The sequence below is a fragment of the Accipiter gentilis genome, chromosome 2 (assembly GCF_929443795.1).
Source record: "Accipiter gentilis chromosome 2, bAccGen1.1, whole genome shotgun sequence".
NCBI lineage: Eukaryota > Metazoa > Chordata > Aves > Accipitriformes > Accipitridae > Astur > Astur gentilis.
In genome coordinates, this window is record NC_064881.1 from 644,756 (window position 1) to 661,213 (window position 16,458).

General features: G+C 44.0%; 1 protein-coding gene across 5 annotated transcripts in view; it reads left to right on the forward strand.

The window, feature by feature from the left end:
- DLGAP1 (DLG associated protein 1) overlaps nucleotides 1-16,458 on the forward strand; it is a 445,633-nt gene that overhangs the window by 332,390 nt on the left and 96,785 nt on the right. For all 5 annotated transcript variants that reach the window (XM_049821279.1, XM_049821270.1, XM_049821285.1 and 2 more), the window contains 2 exons: nucleotides 12,835-13,012; nucleotides 15,498-15,738. In XM_049821279.1, the coding sequence (XP_049677236.1) occupies nucleotides 12,835-13,012; nucleotides 15,498-15,738 (419 nt within the window). The remainder of the gene's footprint in view (nucleotides 1-12,834; nucleotides 13,013-15,497; nucleotides 15,739-16,458) is intronic.

Below are 16,458 nucleotides of genomic sequence, written 5' to 3' on the forward strand. Positions count from 1 at the left end.
GTGGTTCAGCTCTTGTTTAAGGTTAAACAGCTATTTAAGAAGATCACCCAGAGATGTGCCCCAAGGCTGGATAATTATGAGTGGCAGGGTGTGTGGGGTAGTATGGGCAAGTACCTAGAAAAGTGGGCACCTCCAATGTTTTGGAAATTCACCCCTGAACAAGTGCAGGATCCAGAAGAACTAGTAAAATATTTGGAAAAGGTATGCTGTCACCCTGGCAGTTCCAGAGAGATACAAATCACTGCAACGTGCTGGGGCCTGGCCCATGCCTATCAAGCCCTGTTCTACACCACTCAGTACCCTCAAGGGGAAGAGAAAGTCTCTGGACCTAACAACAAAATGATGAGCACCGCGGCCACCCAAACCTCGGCAACAGGCGCTGCGGGCTCTCCAGCCCCAGCAACAAGCATTGCAGGCACACAGACCCTGGCAACAGGCACCGTGACCCCTCCAGCCCCAGCAATGAGAACTCGGGCTACCCAAACCTCAACAACAGGCACTGCAGCCCCTCCAGCCCCGGCAACGAGCACAGGAGCTACCCAAACCTCGGCAGCGGGAACAACGGTCCCTCCAGCCCCAGCGACAAGCACTGCTGCTACCCAAACCTCGGCGACAGACACTGTGGTTATCCAAAACCCGGTGAGCGATACTGCAACTGAACCAGCGGACCAACCCGCACCAGTATCAGTTGCCCCCATACAGAAAAAGTAATATACAAAAAAATCAGTTCGCTTAGTGAAGGATGAAGATGAACCAGGGCCATCACGGGAACTGGAGGAAGAGGCAGAACCAGAGATAATAACCCAGTCCCTATCCTTGAGTGAGCTGCAGGAGATGCAAAACGATTTTGGCCGCTGTATAGGTGAGCATATTATCACCTGGCTCCTCCGATGCTGGGACAATGGGGCTAATAGCTTGGAATTAGAAGGTAGGGAAGCCAAGCAGCTGGGATCACTTGCCAGGGAAGGTGGCATTGACAAGGCAGTTGGAAAAGGGACACAAGCCATCAGCCTCTGGAGGCGACTCCTGTCAAGTGTGAAGGAGAGGTACCCCTTTAAGGAAGATGTTATACATCAATCAAGCAAGTGGACCACCATGGAAAAAGGTATTCAATATCTGAGGGAATTAGCTGTGCTAGAGACGATTCATCATGACCCGGACAACCCACAATTACCCAAAGATCCAGACGAAGTCCCAGGCACGTGACCCATGTAGTGGAAGTTTGTACAGAGCGCACCATCATCCTATGCCAACTCACTGGCAATAATGGCCTGGAAAGATGAAGAGGCACCGACAGTGGATGAAGTGGCTCGCCAACTCCGTCAATACAAATAAAATCTCTCCTCCTCCCTGCAAGCCTGCATTTCGTCTGTGGAGAAGCTGTCCCAGGATGTCCAACAAATCAAAGAGGATATGTCCTACTCCACACTTGTAAGGACCAATGTCTCAGCTATTAGGAGTGAGTGCTCTCCTGCCCAAGAGAGAGAATATAGAAGGTACACACTGCGAGGTGCCCTGTGGTTTTACCTATGTGATCAAGGAGAGGACATGAGGAAATGGGACGGAAAACCTACCTCGGTGCTAAATGCACGGGTACATGAGCTGCAAGGAAAAACCACCACAAAAGGGGATTCTACCAGGAAAAATGTCGCTCCAGTTTCCAAACAGAGTAGAAGGGCTGATTTTATTTCCGATCCTCTTGAAGGGACTTCTGAGCCAATTCTACGAGAAGTGAATACTGAATACTCTGACCAGAATTAGAGGGGCCCTGCCTCCAGCCAGGTGGAGGAAAGGGATAACCGGGTCTCTTGGACTGTGTGGATTCAATGGCCTGGCATGTCAGACCCACAGGACTATAAGGCTCTAGTAGACACCGGTGCACAGTGCACTCTAATGCCACCAAGTTATAAAGGGACAGAACCCATTTGTATTTCTGGTGTGACAGGGGGATCTCAAGAGTTAACTGTATTGGAAGCTGAAGTAAGCCTAACTGGAAATGAATGGCAGAAACACCCCATTGTGACTGGTCCAGAGGCTCCGTGTATCCTTGGCATAGACTATCTCAGGAGGGGGTATTTTAAGGACCCAAAGGGGTATCGAGGGCTTTCGGTATAGCTGCCTTGGAGACAGAGGGCACTGAACAGCTGTCTACCCTGCCTGGTCTCTCCCAAGACCCTTCGATTGTGGGGTTGCTGAAGGTTGAAGAACAACAGGTGCCAATTGCTACGGTGCACTGGCGGCAATATCGCACCAACCGAGACTCCCTGATTCTCATCCACAAGTTGATTCACCAACTGGAGAGCCAAGGAGTGATCAGAAAAACTCGCTCACCCTTTAATAGTCCCATATGGCCAGTGCAGAAGTCTAATGGGGAATGGAGATTAACCGTTGACTATCGCGGCCTGAATGAAGTTACCCCACCGCTGAGTGCTGCTGTTCCAGATATGCTAGAACTTCAATACAAACTAGAGTCAAAAGGAGCCAAATGGTATGCCACAATTGACATTGCTAATGCTTTTTTCTCAATCCCTCTGGCAGCAGAGTGTCATCCACAGTTTGCTTTCACTTGGAGGGGTGTCCAGTACACTTGGAATCGATCGCCCCAGGGGTGGAAACACAGCCCCACCATTTGCCATGGACTAATCCAGACTGCAAAAAGGTGACGCTCCAGAACACCTGCAATACATTAATGACATCATTGTATGGGGCAACACAGCAGATGAAGTCTTTGAGAAACAGAAGAAAATAATCCAAATCCTTCTCAAAGCCTGTTTTGCCATAAAAGAAAGTAAGGTCAAGGGACCTGCACAGGAGATCCAGTTTTTAGGAATAAAATGGCAAGATGGACGTCATCAGATCCCAATGGACGTGATCAACTACATAGCAGCTGTGTCTCCATCAACTAATAAAAAGGAAACACAGGCTTTCTTAGGTGTCATGGGTTTTTGGAGAATGCATATTCCAAATCACAGTCTGATTGTAAGCCCTCTCTATCAAGTGACCCAGAAGAAGAATGATTTTAAATGGGGCCCTGAACAACAATAAGCCTTTGAACAAATTAAACGGGAGATTGTTCATGCGGTAGCCCTTGGGCCAGTCCGAGCAGGGCAAGATGTTAAAAATGTGCTCTATACTGCAGCTGGGGAGAATGGCCCTACCTGGCCTACCTGGCCCTACCTGAAAGCACCTGGGGAGACCCGAGGCCGACCTCTGGGGTTTTGGAGTCGGGGATATCGAGGATCCAAGGCTCGCTATACTCCAACTGAAAAAGAGATATTGGCAGCATATGAAAGAGTTCGAGCCGCCTCAGAAGTGGTTGGTACTGAGACACAGCTCCTCTTAGCACCCCGACTGCCAGTGCTGGGATGGATGTTCAAAGGGAAAGTTTCCTCTACGCATCACGCGACTGATGCCACGTGGAGTGAGTGGATTGCACTGATCACACATCGGGCTCGCATAGGAAACCCCAGTCACCCAGGAATTTTAGAAGTGATCACGTACTGGCCAGAAGGCAAAGATTTTGGAATGTCACCAGAGGAGGAGGTGATATGTGCTGAAGAAGCCCCACTGTACAATAAACTGCCAGAAAATGAGAGGCAATAAGCCCTGTTCACTGATGGGTCCTGTCGCATTGTGGGAAAACATCGAAGGTGGAAGGCTGCTGTATGGAGTCCTACACGACTAGTCACAGAAACTGCTGAAGGAGAAGGTGAATCGAGTCAGTTTGCAGAGGTGAAAGCCATCCAGCTAGCGTTAGACATTGCTGAAAAAGTGGTCAGTGCTCTATCTCTATACTGACTCATGGGTGGTGGCAAATGCCCTGGGAGGGTGGTTACAGCAATGGAAGCAGAGCGACTGGCAGCGCAGAGGTAAACCCATTTGGGCTGCCGCACTGTGCCAAGATATTGCGTCCCGGCTAGAGAATCTGGTTGTAAAAGTACGTCATGTAGATGCTCACGTACCCAAGGGTTGGGCCACTGAAGAACATCGAAACAACCAACAGGTGGATCAGGCTGCCAAGGCTGAAGTGGCTCAGGTGGACCTGGACTGGCCACGTAAGGGTGAGCTATTTATGGCTCGGAGGGCCCATGATACTTCAGGCCATCAGGGAAGAGATGCAACATATTATAGATGGGCTCGAGATCAAGGGGTGGACCTGACCATGGGCACTATCGCACAGGTTATCCATGAATGTGAAACATGTGCTGCAATTAAGCAAGCCAAGCAGTTAAAGCCCCTGTGGTATGGAGGGCAATGGCTGAAATATAAATATGAGGAGGCCTGGCAGATTGACTATATCACACTCCCACAAACTCGCCAAGGTAAGCGCTATGTGCTTACAGTGGTGGAAGCAACCACCGGATGGCTGGAAACATATTCTGTGCCCCATGCCACTGCCCAGAACACTATCCTGGGCCTTGAGAAGCAGGTCTTGTGGCGACATGGCACCCCAGAAAGAGTTGAGTCAGACAACGGGACATATTTCTGAGACAACCTCATAGACACCTGGGCCAAAGAGCATGGCATTGAGTGGGTGTATCATATCCCCTGTCATGCACCAGTCTCTGGGTAAATTGAGCGATACAATGGACTGTTAAAAGCTACATTGAAAGCAATGGGGGGCGGAACTTTCAAACATTGGGATACACATTTAGCAAAAGCCACCTGGTTAGTCAACACCAGAGGATCTGCCAGTTGGAGTGGCCCTGCCCAATCAGAATTTTTACATACTGTAGAAGTGGATAAAGTCCCTGTAGTGCACATGAAAAATATGTTAGGGAAAACAGTCTGGGTTACTCCTGCCTCAGGCAAAGGTAAACCCATTCGTGGGATTGCTTTTGCTCAAGGGCCTGGGTGCACTTGGTGGGTGATGCGAAAAATGGAGAAGTCCAATGTGTGCCTCAAGGGGATTTGATTTTAGGTGAAAATAGCCAGAATTAAACTGTATGATATTAGTTGCTATATAACCCTGCTACTGTATGTTATCATTACTATAATTGTTATATGCTATATCCATAGTACTATAGTGAGAATCACTTAGATCAAGCAAGAAAGAACTGTGATAAAACTGAGCAAAGCGCATTATTGATGGAACCAGAACTGACTCCAGCATGCAACCATCCAAGGGTGCACACCATCCTCCTGCTGCGTCAAATGTCATTTGCTCGTCACACCGCACTGAAGCCCAATTCTGCTCTACCGACTGAGAGGACTTTGCACCATCCCTCCTGCCCAGACAGACTGGTGTGACAGATGGAGCCCAGAGTCAGAAACTAAATGAACTCAACAAACGTTTTATGAACATAACCCATGAACTAAAGGAATGATAACTCTGTGTGTGTATACATATATATATATATCATTGTTCATATGTCTCAAAGGGATGGAAAGGTAATGATGATTGATCAGGATGTAACTAAAGGTATGGGAACTGAGCATGACATCAATGGTATAGAATAAGGGGTGGATACTGTCCTGGTTTCAGCTGGGATAGAGTTAACTGTCTTCCTAGTAGCTGGTACAGTGCTATGGTTTGAGTTCAGTATGCGAAGAATGTTGATAACACTGATGTTTTCAGTTGTTGCTCAGTAGGGTTTAGACTAAAGTCAAGGATTTTTCAGCTTCTCATGCCCAGCCAGCGAGAAAGCTGGAGGGGCACGAGAAGTTGGCACAGGACACAGCCAGGGCAGCTGATCCAAACTGGCCAACGGTGTATTCCATACCATGGGATGTCCCATCTAGTATAGGAACTGGGAAGTGGGGGCGGGGAATCGCCGCTCAGGGCCTAGCTGGGTGTCGGTTGGCGGGTGGTGAGCGATTGCCCTGCGCATCATTTGTATATTCCAATCCTTTTATTACTACTGTTGTCATTTTATTAGTGTTATCATTATCATTATTTGTTTCTTCTTTTCTGTTCTATTAAACCGTTCTTATCTCAACCCATGAGTTTTACTTTTTTTTTCATGATTTTCTCCCCCATCCCACTGGATGGGGGGGAGTGAGTGAGCAGCTGCGTGGTGCTTAGTTGCTGGCTGGGGTTAAACCACGACACACCTGCTTCTCTTACCAATTCAATTCCATATGGCATTATGTGCCCCTTCCATGCTGTGCTCTATTCTTTCATCATGTCTAGAAAGCAGGGAGAAGATAAGGCATGTCAATGGCAAGGGAAATGTTCCTTCAGTTCATTAGCTGTATTTTTTTGATTGCATACATCACCTGAGAGGATCTTTGAGATAAAGGTGAAGCTTTGTTTTAAATTATATATGAATTTTTTTGCAGTAGTCAGCTTTTCTTGCTAACATTTTAACAACTAAAGATTGCTCTTGAAACAGGGTCATACAACCTCAACACCTCCACATCCCCAAAAGAAAAAAAAAAACACCCAAAGCCTCTGTGTCCTTTGAAAGGAAAGCAGGTTTGTAATAAAATCATGAAGAAGTGGTTTCATGGCTCATTCTGAAGCTGGCAGCAGACAGATGTGGAGAGTTTTAAAAGGGACTGGGCCTTTTAGAAGTATTTGCCACTACAAAGCATTGATCCAGCTCCTGCTGGCCTCTATCAAACAAACAGGAGCTCTCTGGCAGGACACCATGTGCTTACTCAAAAAACCCAAAACAGCTGGAGATAGACACATTAGAGAACTGCGTGACACCAAACTGTGTGGACTTCTGGATTTATATTTTTTTAAGTGTTTTCCTCTGCAGCCCTACCAGAATCTGAAAAATCAGGCAGGGAGACAAATAGACTATACTGCAATTTCTGCCTCTTCTTACCATGTGATGAACCCCGTCACCCACGTATGTCCCATGCAGTTCTGTGGTATGTGTTGGCTGGTCCATGCAGTGAGGACAATTTGTGGTCTGGTAATGGAATCTTTTATAATGCAAAAGGAAGCAAATGCCAGTTTTGTGCTGATAACATTGAATTGCTCAAGCTTTTTCTGGTTGTCTCCCAAGTTTTAGAGTTTTCTTTCTCCCACTTGATTCTTTAGCAGTACACCAAGGACTTGAAGAGAGGTTTTATTATTATTTTTTTTAGCTTCAGTGTAGGAAATCCCTATAAGGACGTTCACTTGATTATAAACAAAAGCAGAAAAGAACTTAAAAACTCAGAAAAAAATCCCTGGTGAGGGGGAAGAATGCTCAAAACTGTTTATGTGCTGCCCTTGTCTCCATTGGTAGCATGACAGCTTTGTGATTGCTTCACTGAAAAAGCAGCAGCACATAGGTGCCAACATAATCAAATTACCCCAGCCTGGTGACCCATATCATGACTGGGATCAGACAGATGCACTTCAATGGCTTTGTTCTGTACATGTTCCTCCCTGATGTCCTTCAGTGTTTGCCTTGTGTCAGTCTGCACTGGATTATTCTACCTTGTAGCAACACTAAAATGCAAAGAAAATTAAGCACAGAAATGTACATTGGATGTGCCCACCAGTCATACCAGAGGTAGGGCATTCAGCTGAGGATAATTAAGCCCCAAGGAACAAAGCTGTCCATTGTAAGCTACAAAAACGAGAGCTGGGGTATTTAGCAATAGTGGTGGTTTTGAGGTTTATTTTTTTCTTGGTTTTGAGTTGTGTGTGGTGTGGTGTTGGGGGCTTTCTGTTTGTTTGAAGGCAAATTTTAGCACACTCCTCTGCTGGCTTACAGAAGTATTCAGGACATGTTTCTGGACTTTCACTTTATTCTGCTTTGTCATTTTCTGTTGGCAGAGCAACGTACCCATCTGGCACAACACTACGCTTTGTGCTATGAATCTGAATGCTGAACTTGCATAAGACAATATAGTCTTAGGGCTATTTTTCATTATAATGCTTTTTTTATATTGTGTCTGGCCTAAAGGGGAAAAAAAAAGCAGCCACTGACAGTCTTGTCTTTCCCTTTCTTCATTCAGAAATGAAATGTAATAAATGAAAATGTTTTTCACAAAGTGCACATCAACGACAGAGTGCATTGTGCTTTCCTAAATGAAAAGAAAATATTTGAAACTAAACTTGCCTGTTCTTGTAAATCCCTGTTGTCTACCTTCTCTTCGGCATTTGAAAGACATTTTGAAGGCAAAGGAACTCTTCCAGGAATATATTCAAAGCTATTTCATTTTTAACCTGCTAACACTGCATTTAAAACCCTTTAATATATATATGAATGAACTAAATTATTGCCAGCATATACAAGTCAGAAATGACAAGGCAATATGTAAAGATAGTGTATAGCTTTGCTTCCCCCTTCATTCATCCTGGACCATCACCTGAGTTGGGCCCTAGGCTAAGACTATTTCTGGCCTCTGTCTCAGACTTTCCTGTACAGAGCAGAGCAAATCAGCTAAGCCTAGCTCCTCCCATGCTTACCTGTGCTGACCAGCTCCATACTCTGCACAGTCAGTTAAGCAAATTAGGGACCAAAATATGTTTCCATTTGAATTAAGACTGTGTAAATACAAACACATCCGTAACAGTCAGTTAAAAGTACTTATTAACACGCACAGTTGCGACAGTGCTAGGGATGGTGATTAGGTGTGCGCATTTTAAACTTTTCATTTCCATATTTGAATGAAAACAGGAGAATCAGCCTCCCATTATGTCTGAAATGCACATAGCAGAAACGAAAGGGCAGTATGCAAATGTAGCTTAAAGATTTCCTTTACACACCTACACGGTCTTCTGTTTCAGATGCTTCGCTAAAGTGCATTTTTTGCTTAAATGAACGCTCTCCTGCCCCTCAGAGCCCCTCACGGACTTTCAGTAGCATTTTGCCCTCACAGGCAGGGTACCTCAATCTTCCCTGAGCCACCGTGTGGATCAGAGGCACTTGCCTGCCTTTGCCCAGGGGAGACTTTATTTCTCCGCCAGGACTCGGCAGACTCCATTTTCACACAGCTCAGCACAGGGCTGGCTCCTTTTCTGATCAATCCCCTGGGGACACCCGCAACGGCAGCCAGCAGAGTGGCAGAAGCTCAAAGCCCTCATCTTCTCCTGGTGTCTTTTGCTGTGGTTCTTGGAAAAGCACGTCTCCTGCCCCGTGTGTTACCAGCATGTTGCTGTTGTGGCTGTGCTCCCATCCTCTGGGCTGAGCCCTGGGGCAAGGGCAGCAGTATTGGGAAAAAGGATGGTGCAGCCAGTTTGGGGATCTGCCACCTGTGAATGGAGCACGGTGCCTTTAGGGGACAGCCCAGCTCCAAAACACACCTGGGTCCCCATGCCCACTGCAAGCTCCCTGAAAGCTGCTTCAGCCAACATCATCATGTCGTGTACCCACAAGAGACTGAAGCCTCCCTGGAAAAAATCTCTCTTTTACTGTAGCAGTAAGGGATGAGCTGCATATAAGCCCTCTGAAAGGGCTCTGGCACTTTCAGGACTACCCTTCAGCGCTTGTTCCATGTCACGCCGGCAGGCACTGCAGCACCGAAATGATGCGGCACGCTTGGGGAGTTCATTCAAGATCTTTAATAATTCACATCCTCTTTCTGCCAATTAATATTTCCAATGCAGTGAGTGAAGCTAACAGACCATTTTGTATTGGCCAAAGAGCTGTACCAAAGTCTCAGACCCTTGTCTGTCATACTTAGTTGTGGAAATTATGATGGCACAAACAGAAATTTAGGTAGTGCAGGATAAATAGAAGATGGAGTTGAACGTTTAAGGAAGAAAATAATATTTTCATGTACAGGTTACTGGTAACAGTAACTCTGAGAAAATAAATTAGACATTCAGATCTTCCCCTGTCACACACAGCCAGATCTATTCCTAAATGGAATGTTTTCAAAACTTCCAGTGTCATTTTCATTAAAGTGTACTGTAGAATATAGTGACGATTTATTACACAGCTATAAAAGCAGTAGTAATCATTATAAATGCAGACCTTCAGATGTTTCTTTCTCTCTGCTTTAAATCTTTTTTCTTTTTTTTTCCCCCCATCACTGCATCTAGTGTAACAGTGATTGTAGCAATCAGTAAGCAAGGAGCCACCTCCTCCAACAGCTGCCAATATCCTAGTCTGTTTTATACAACAGATGGGAGGTATGTGCAGGCTAAGATAAGTGGCCACCTGTAAAATACAGTTCTAGATATGTGCCAAACTGGCCAGTCGTATAGTCAGGAACAAAACTAGACAGAAAAACAAGGCAGCTGTGCTGACCACCCACATCTGAAACAACAGGGCAACATTTACTCCCATGGATGAATGCCCTTGTTTCAAGCAGAGTTGGGAAACTGTTGTTATGTGACACTAATGTGTACAGAAAATGAATCTCTATACCTTTTGTGGTGGCTTTCCGTGACACTTGGAGCATCTGATCTGATCTCTACTCTGGCTGCCACAGCAAAACCTTGCTGCTATGTGCATCTGCATCTTGTCATATTGGTTCCAATCTTTAAAGGGCACCTGCCTCAGCACTTGCAAATTTCTGTCTGGCAATATCTGTGCACTGAATTTGGTGATGTGCTGCAGTCTTCTTGTGAGCTCAGCTAATCAGTGAATAGTGACAGCTCCAGGTGACGTATTTGACTAACTGGCAGCTGATCAAGGATATTTAAATTTTGCATGTCACATATTGTCAGCAAAATGTTCACAACATATTCATAAAATACATTTTGGATTAATTTAAGAAATGCATTTCAGGCAATGCTCATCAGTTTACAGATCTACAGAGTGGTGAAGTAGCTTGCATGCATCTGAAAAATTGTCTGTTGAATTATTCATTCTGTTTTATCTTTTTTAATTTTTTATTTCTTTTTTTTTTTACCAAGTAACAGACAATTTTTTTCCAAGAGTTCCATGGTTAGTGTTAGTCATCAAAATGCTGAAGCTAACTGCTAGTAATGGTCACTTTTTCATCATTTTCTCTTCCTTTTTTGGAGTTTGGAACACCACTAATTATAATGTCTAAAAAGCTTTCCTACTTTTGTCATATGGAATCAAATGGCATAAGGAGTAAAAGCGTATGAATATGGCTGCTGTGAGTATTGCACTGTACACACAGTGAAAATGGCAAGCAAAGGCCTTATCTTCATCTTGTGAGAGGAATATCAAGTAATTAGCATAAGTTTATGTATTTTTATTAGGCAGGAAATTAGCAGCCAGAGAATACAGTATTGTAGAGATGGCCTAGATTTTATTATGGTATTTTACCATTCAGAAACAGACCCAGTTTCTGAACTACTTAGGTGTGTGATTACACAATGGAATTGTCCTCCTAAAATACATTGACAATTACCAGAATTGTGCATGCCACTGGGAAATTGCTCATACTAATTACGATCATTAGCTACTTGAATACAAAATATCAGCAAATGCTTGAGGAATTAGACATAAAATGTCTTCTTTCAGGTCAGCTGTGTATGTATTTCTAAAGACTAGGGGACCAAGATTAAGCCTGTAATTAGGTTACAGATTTTTCTTTCATATACGTGCAAACATATATGTGAGATCTACATTTTAAAATGGAAAATTCAGTTAATATTTTCATTTGTTTGCTTTGTAATGCTTGGAGAATATTAAAGATATTTCAGTAAATATATTGGAGAACCACCCTTTCAATACTTTATCCATTGATTAATTGGTTTGAAAGAAATATCCCCAACACAAATTGTATTGCATGAGAGGCATGACATGAATCATTCTTTGTGACTCACATCTTTATAGGATGCCTCAGATTGTGAAGCCAGCACTTAGCCAGCATTTTCAGAGGATAAAACATCTCACAGGTGGAGGATTGTTTCTACACATTATAACCTTTGCTAGCTGACTCTAAGCACATATGGCAGGAGTACTGCAGCTTGTGCACATTACCTATGGGGGGGGTGTTTGTTTCTGGCTACTTGTACATCTCATCTATCACTCGTGTTGGAAAGAGGGGGGAAAGTCGTCACTTCAGAAACACAACTGTGGTTTTTAAACTTCTAATTTGACTTCAAGTCCTGTGAAGCTACTTCCCTAGCTTACATTATCTCAAGCTGCAGCTTAAGGCAGGAATAATATGAAATTTGAAGCACATCAAGCCTTACCAGGTGTCCCAAGTTCTTGGAATGATTTCCCAGGTTAAGATATACTATGAGTGCATTTTGCATGTTGTGTATGATCTGCCTACCATATGGGCCCCTACACCCTTGAAGTCTCCATGAGAAGCAGCCCCATTACATGGGTACATACATGGGTGTCAAGAGTCAAAGCACCAGCAGGTCTGATCAGCACCAGTTTCCTCCGAGAAACCGCCCTTTAGAGGAATAGAGCCCCTACCGTTCCTACCAACTGCATTTCAAGAAGTGGATGTTCAGCTGATGTGTTTAGGATCATCCAGCCAATCTTACTGTCAGGCCTCTCCTTTCTTTACCCTCCCCCCCACCCACCCCCCAGCTGGTTTTGGTTGTTACTGCATTCAACTCTCTAAAAACAGAGACTTTCCACTCACCTCAATGGCTCTGCTTGCTCTTTTAAAAGCAACACGTGAAGTCATTTCAATGTTGTCACTTCAAAAGTCCCATGTAGTGGGGGGGGTTTGCTGCTGCTGTCAGTACAGTATAAAATTTTTCCATGTTGCTGTCAGTAAATAAAATAGAAGTTATTTTGCCATTCTGCTTAGGCACAGTTTACAAAAACAAAACAAAATAAATCCTTTCTTTCCTTTTCTCTTCCTCTCACCAAATAAAGGGGTGGGGTAATCCAAATAAAAGTACTGACATTGTCCTTATTTTATAAATACACAAGGACTGTGTAATGACTTGTTAAAGTCTTGATGTTTCAGTGAAAAACACCTGGTTATTCTCACTTCTGGTGAAGCCATTTGGATTTGATGAAATATCTTTTTTCTCCCTCCCCCCCAAATTCCTAGGATATCCAGTGAACACTCACCAAAGCTTCAGATCCGGAGCCACAGTTACCTGAGGGCAGTGAGCGAAGTCTCCATCAACAGGAGCCTGGACAGCTTGGACCCCGCGGGGCTGCTGACGTCCCCCAAGTTCCGCTCCCGCAACGAGAGCTACATGAGAGCCATGAGCACTATCAGTCAGGTGGGTGACATGCACGCACGGTAGCCTGGAGAGTAGCCACCACGTTGGACACCAGCTGAGACCTTGCGATAAGAGAAACTGGATTTTGCTTCAAGTGGAATTGGGCCATACCATGCCACAAACTTTTTAAGAAAACAGGAATGTTTTCACACAGTCTGGTTTAGGAGAGTGTAACATTTAATAATGCCATAACTTGCCCCTTGCAAATGGATGAGTGGTACAACATGCAATTCCTTTAAAGGAGCAGTCTTACTTTTTGTTTTTCTTTTCCAAAAGCAGGTGCTCATCAACAATGTCTTTAAACAAGGTTCTCTTAAGGATCTTGTGCTTAGTACCTCAAATCAAATTTTTTTGAATGCCTCAAAAAAAAAAAGTTCACATGCTGAGTGAAACACTAAAGGAAAATTAAGTATTTTTTAAATTAAGTATTAATTAAAATCTGTAGTATTTCATATTTCGCAATTTTATTAGTATTTTATTAGAAATGTTAGAGCTTTCTTTATGCTTTTGTATACATTCTTAACCCTGTGCACCCTCTGAACTTTTCACCTGTATAGTACAAGTGTTACAGTATATATATTAAGTCCAAAGGTCTGTCCGTATTGTTGCCCTGAAATCCTGTGAGACCTCTTCATGCTTGTTCTAAACTAGAAGAAAAATGAAGCTCACTGTGACACATTCAGTTTATGAGTTTTTGCATCATAAAATAGCCTGTCCTTGCATACAACATGCTTGTACAGTTGAGTTGGTCAGGAACAGATCTGAAAGAAACGCGAAAGTGCTATTACTCTACAGGGCAGTGGGCCAGTAGTTCATCTGCTAAATCCTGTAGCTCCTTGGTATGATTTTTGGCTTGTTTGCTTAAGTGGATCATTTGGATAAACCACTTGGATAAAAGAATTTTCTTACACTAGTCCAGAAGTGCAGCAGGCAGGATTTGTGGTGCCAGATGCTGGCCCCTTATTACTGGCATGTCAACTCATTGCAATGTCAAAAAAAAGTCCATGACATCATTGATGCCAGTACTTCAGCTACGGCCATACCAAGTATGTGTGCCATTCAGAATGGAGCTATAGTTTGAATTTCTGCAGTATTCTGTATTTGGGCACTGCAACTTTGGAGTATTCACCTGTGTATGTTATAGTGAGGCACTTTGCATAGGGTATGGTCTGATGCTTTAGAAAGAGGGTCAGGGTGTATCTAGGAGGAAACAGAAGTGAAATTCAGGTCTCAGAGGCAACTATATGAATATTACGTTAGGTTACTTATGTAGCTGGACACCTAACACTTACACAAAGATGTCTGCCAAAGAGTGAGCATCATTTGCCAATGTGAAGAAGTTGAGTTGTTTTTTTTTAAAAAAAGCATTAATTCAGAGATCTGTATTTGGGGATATGGCTATTCTCTGCCATAGTAAGATTGTTCTTTATGACGTACTATCTACTACTCTTCCATGCTCTTTTAAATTTCCCTTTGAAAAAATATGTTCTACTCTTTAAGATTTCTCTTTTCAGTCATGTGTACAAATAGTCAGCATAACATTTTTCTTGGTAAAGTTAATCCTGGAAAAGAATTTCTAACTTTTTTTTCTACCACCCTAACACAGTCTTATCTTCTCCTGCTATCTTGGCCTTTTGCATGCTTGAAAACTAACCAAATCCTCAAGTGATGCTTTCCATGTGCACGTTTCCTACAGTGATGATTGTTGTGCTTTAATGCCAAATTCAAGGCTCGATTGTCAGTTTAGAAACATGATCATCAGTTACTAATTAAGCTGAGGTAAATGATTTCCAGGTTTGTAAGACCTGTAGCAAGGCCACATGCTTTTGAATGGTCTTTAACCTGTGTGAGTGCAAGTCTTTGTCACCACCTAGTGTCTGCTCCACAAAGGGTCTAAGCCCTCACTCTCAGCCAGAGATGTAGTTGTAAAAACATTTTTCTCTTGCAGCAAAGCTGGTTCCCTTATCAGCCTCCTCTTCCCGACTGTTTGTTACCACTTCTACCCTCGAGCTTCCCAGTCCCTCATGTTTATCACTGTGATTGCCTGTGGGTTGCATTGATTGTGTACTGGGGTTAAGCTGACTTTTTTTTTTCCTTCTCACCCCCTAAAGAAAGTGTGATTTTTGGTTTTCAATGTGATGGTCATAATGGCCAAAGGTTCAGCCTCTGCTGTGAGCCCAGGGTGACATAAACCAGACGCTGCTATGAGGACTCCCAGCTTCCCACCAGTCTCGGCAGGAACCAAGAGCCTAAACTCTGCTGAATCTCTGCCTAGCACCTCTGTCTCCCCTTTTAGTACATTTTTTTCCCCCTAACAATAGTTGCTTTGTAAAAGGGGATGTGTTTATGTGCCATTCACCTGTTCTTCACATGTGAAGGGCTCTTCTAACAGGTGTTGGCCATTGTGCCACTGTAGCTTGTGAGCATTTGTACCAGGTAGGCTGGTGTATGGGTTGTTCTGAACCTGCCCGGTCTTTGCCTGCAGGTGAGTGAGATGGAGGTGAACGGTCAGTTCGAATCCGTCTGCGAGTCAGTGTTCAGTGAACTTGAGTCTCAGGCAGTGGAAGCACTGGATCTGCCCATGCCAGGCTGCTTCCGCATGAGGAGCCACAGCTACGTCAGAGCCATTGAGAAGGGCTGCTCCCAGGACGACGAGTGCATATCGCTGCGGTCCTCCTCTCCCCCACGTACAACCACCACAGTGAGGACCATCCAGAGCAGTACTGGTGAGTAGCAAAAAGGGAAATCTGGAGGGGTGGTGGAAAGTGAAAATACCTTTCTGTGCAGCTCCATCAGATCAATGATGAGCTCTTCTCTGTCAGACACCATAAGACACGTAACAGAGTCTATGTTTCACCAGGGAGCTGGACAGACTAATCAGCCTAAAACTATACACAGACGAAGGCTGATGCAATTGTGGTGCCTCGTATGTCCAAGCTAATTTATTCTGGGCTAAAAGCACATAGACGGGAAGTCCAAGGTCATGTCATCTCTCACTCTCCTCTACAAAAGAGCAATCACAATTTGGCAAGGCTGAACAAGAATGCTCTAGGTTAGTAGCTCTGCTGGCTCTTACCAGCAGAGGAGGGTGCCTCTGCTGAGTTTTTCTACAAACATGAGGTAATCTTTGTCTTTTCTAAAAGTTACAAGTTACTGGAAATCTTATTTAATGGCTTGGAGAGAATGTTACAGCTCTCTAGGCCGTATCTCAGAGGTGGGAATGAGGAAGGGAAGAAGAGGTCTACAGGTCAAAACATGCATGTTCACATCCTGCCGTTATTCTTTCTGCAGTTCAAACTATTCAAGTCTTGCAAGAGAAAGAGGTTTCGAGCTAAGTGTGAGACTTACAAACCTTCCTTTCAATGTTTGAGCTTGCTTTTCTTTTGGAAATAACCATGATGAATTCCAGATTCTGTCACCAAAATTAGTGCTTAAGGGGAAGAAAA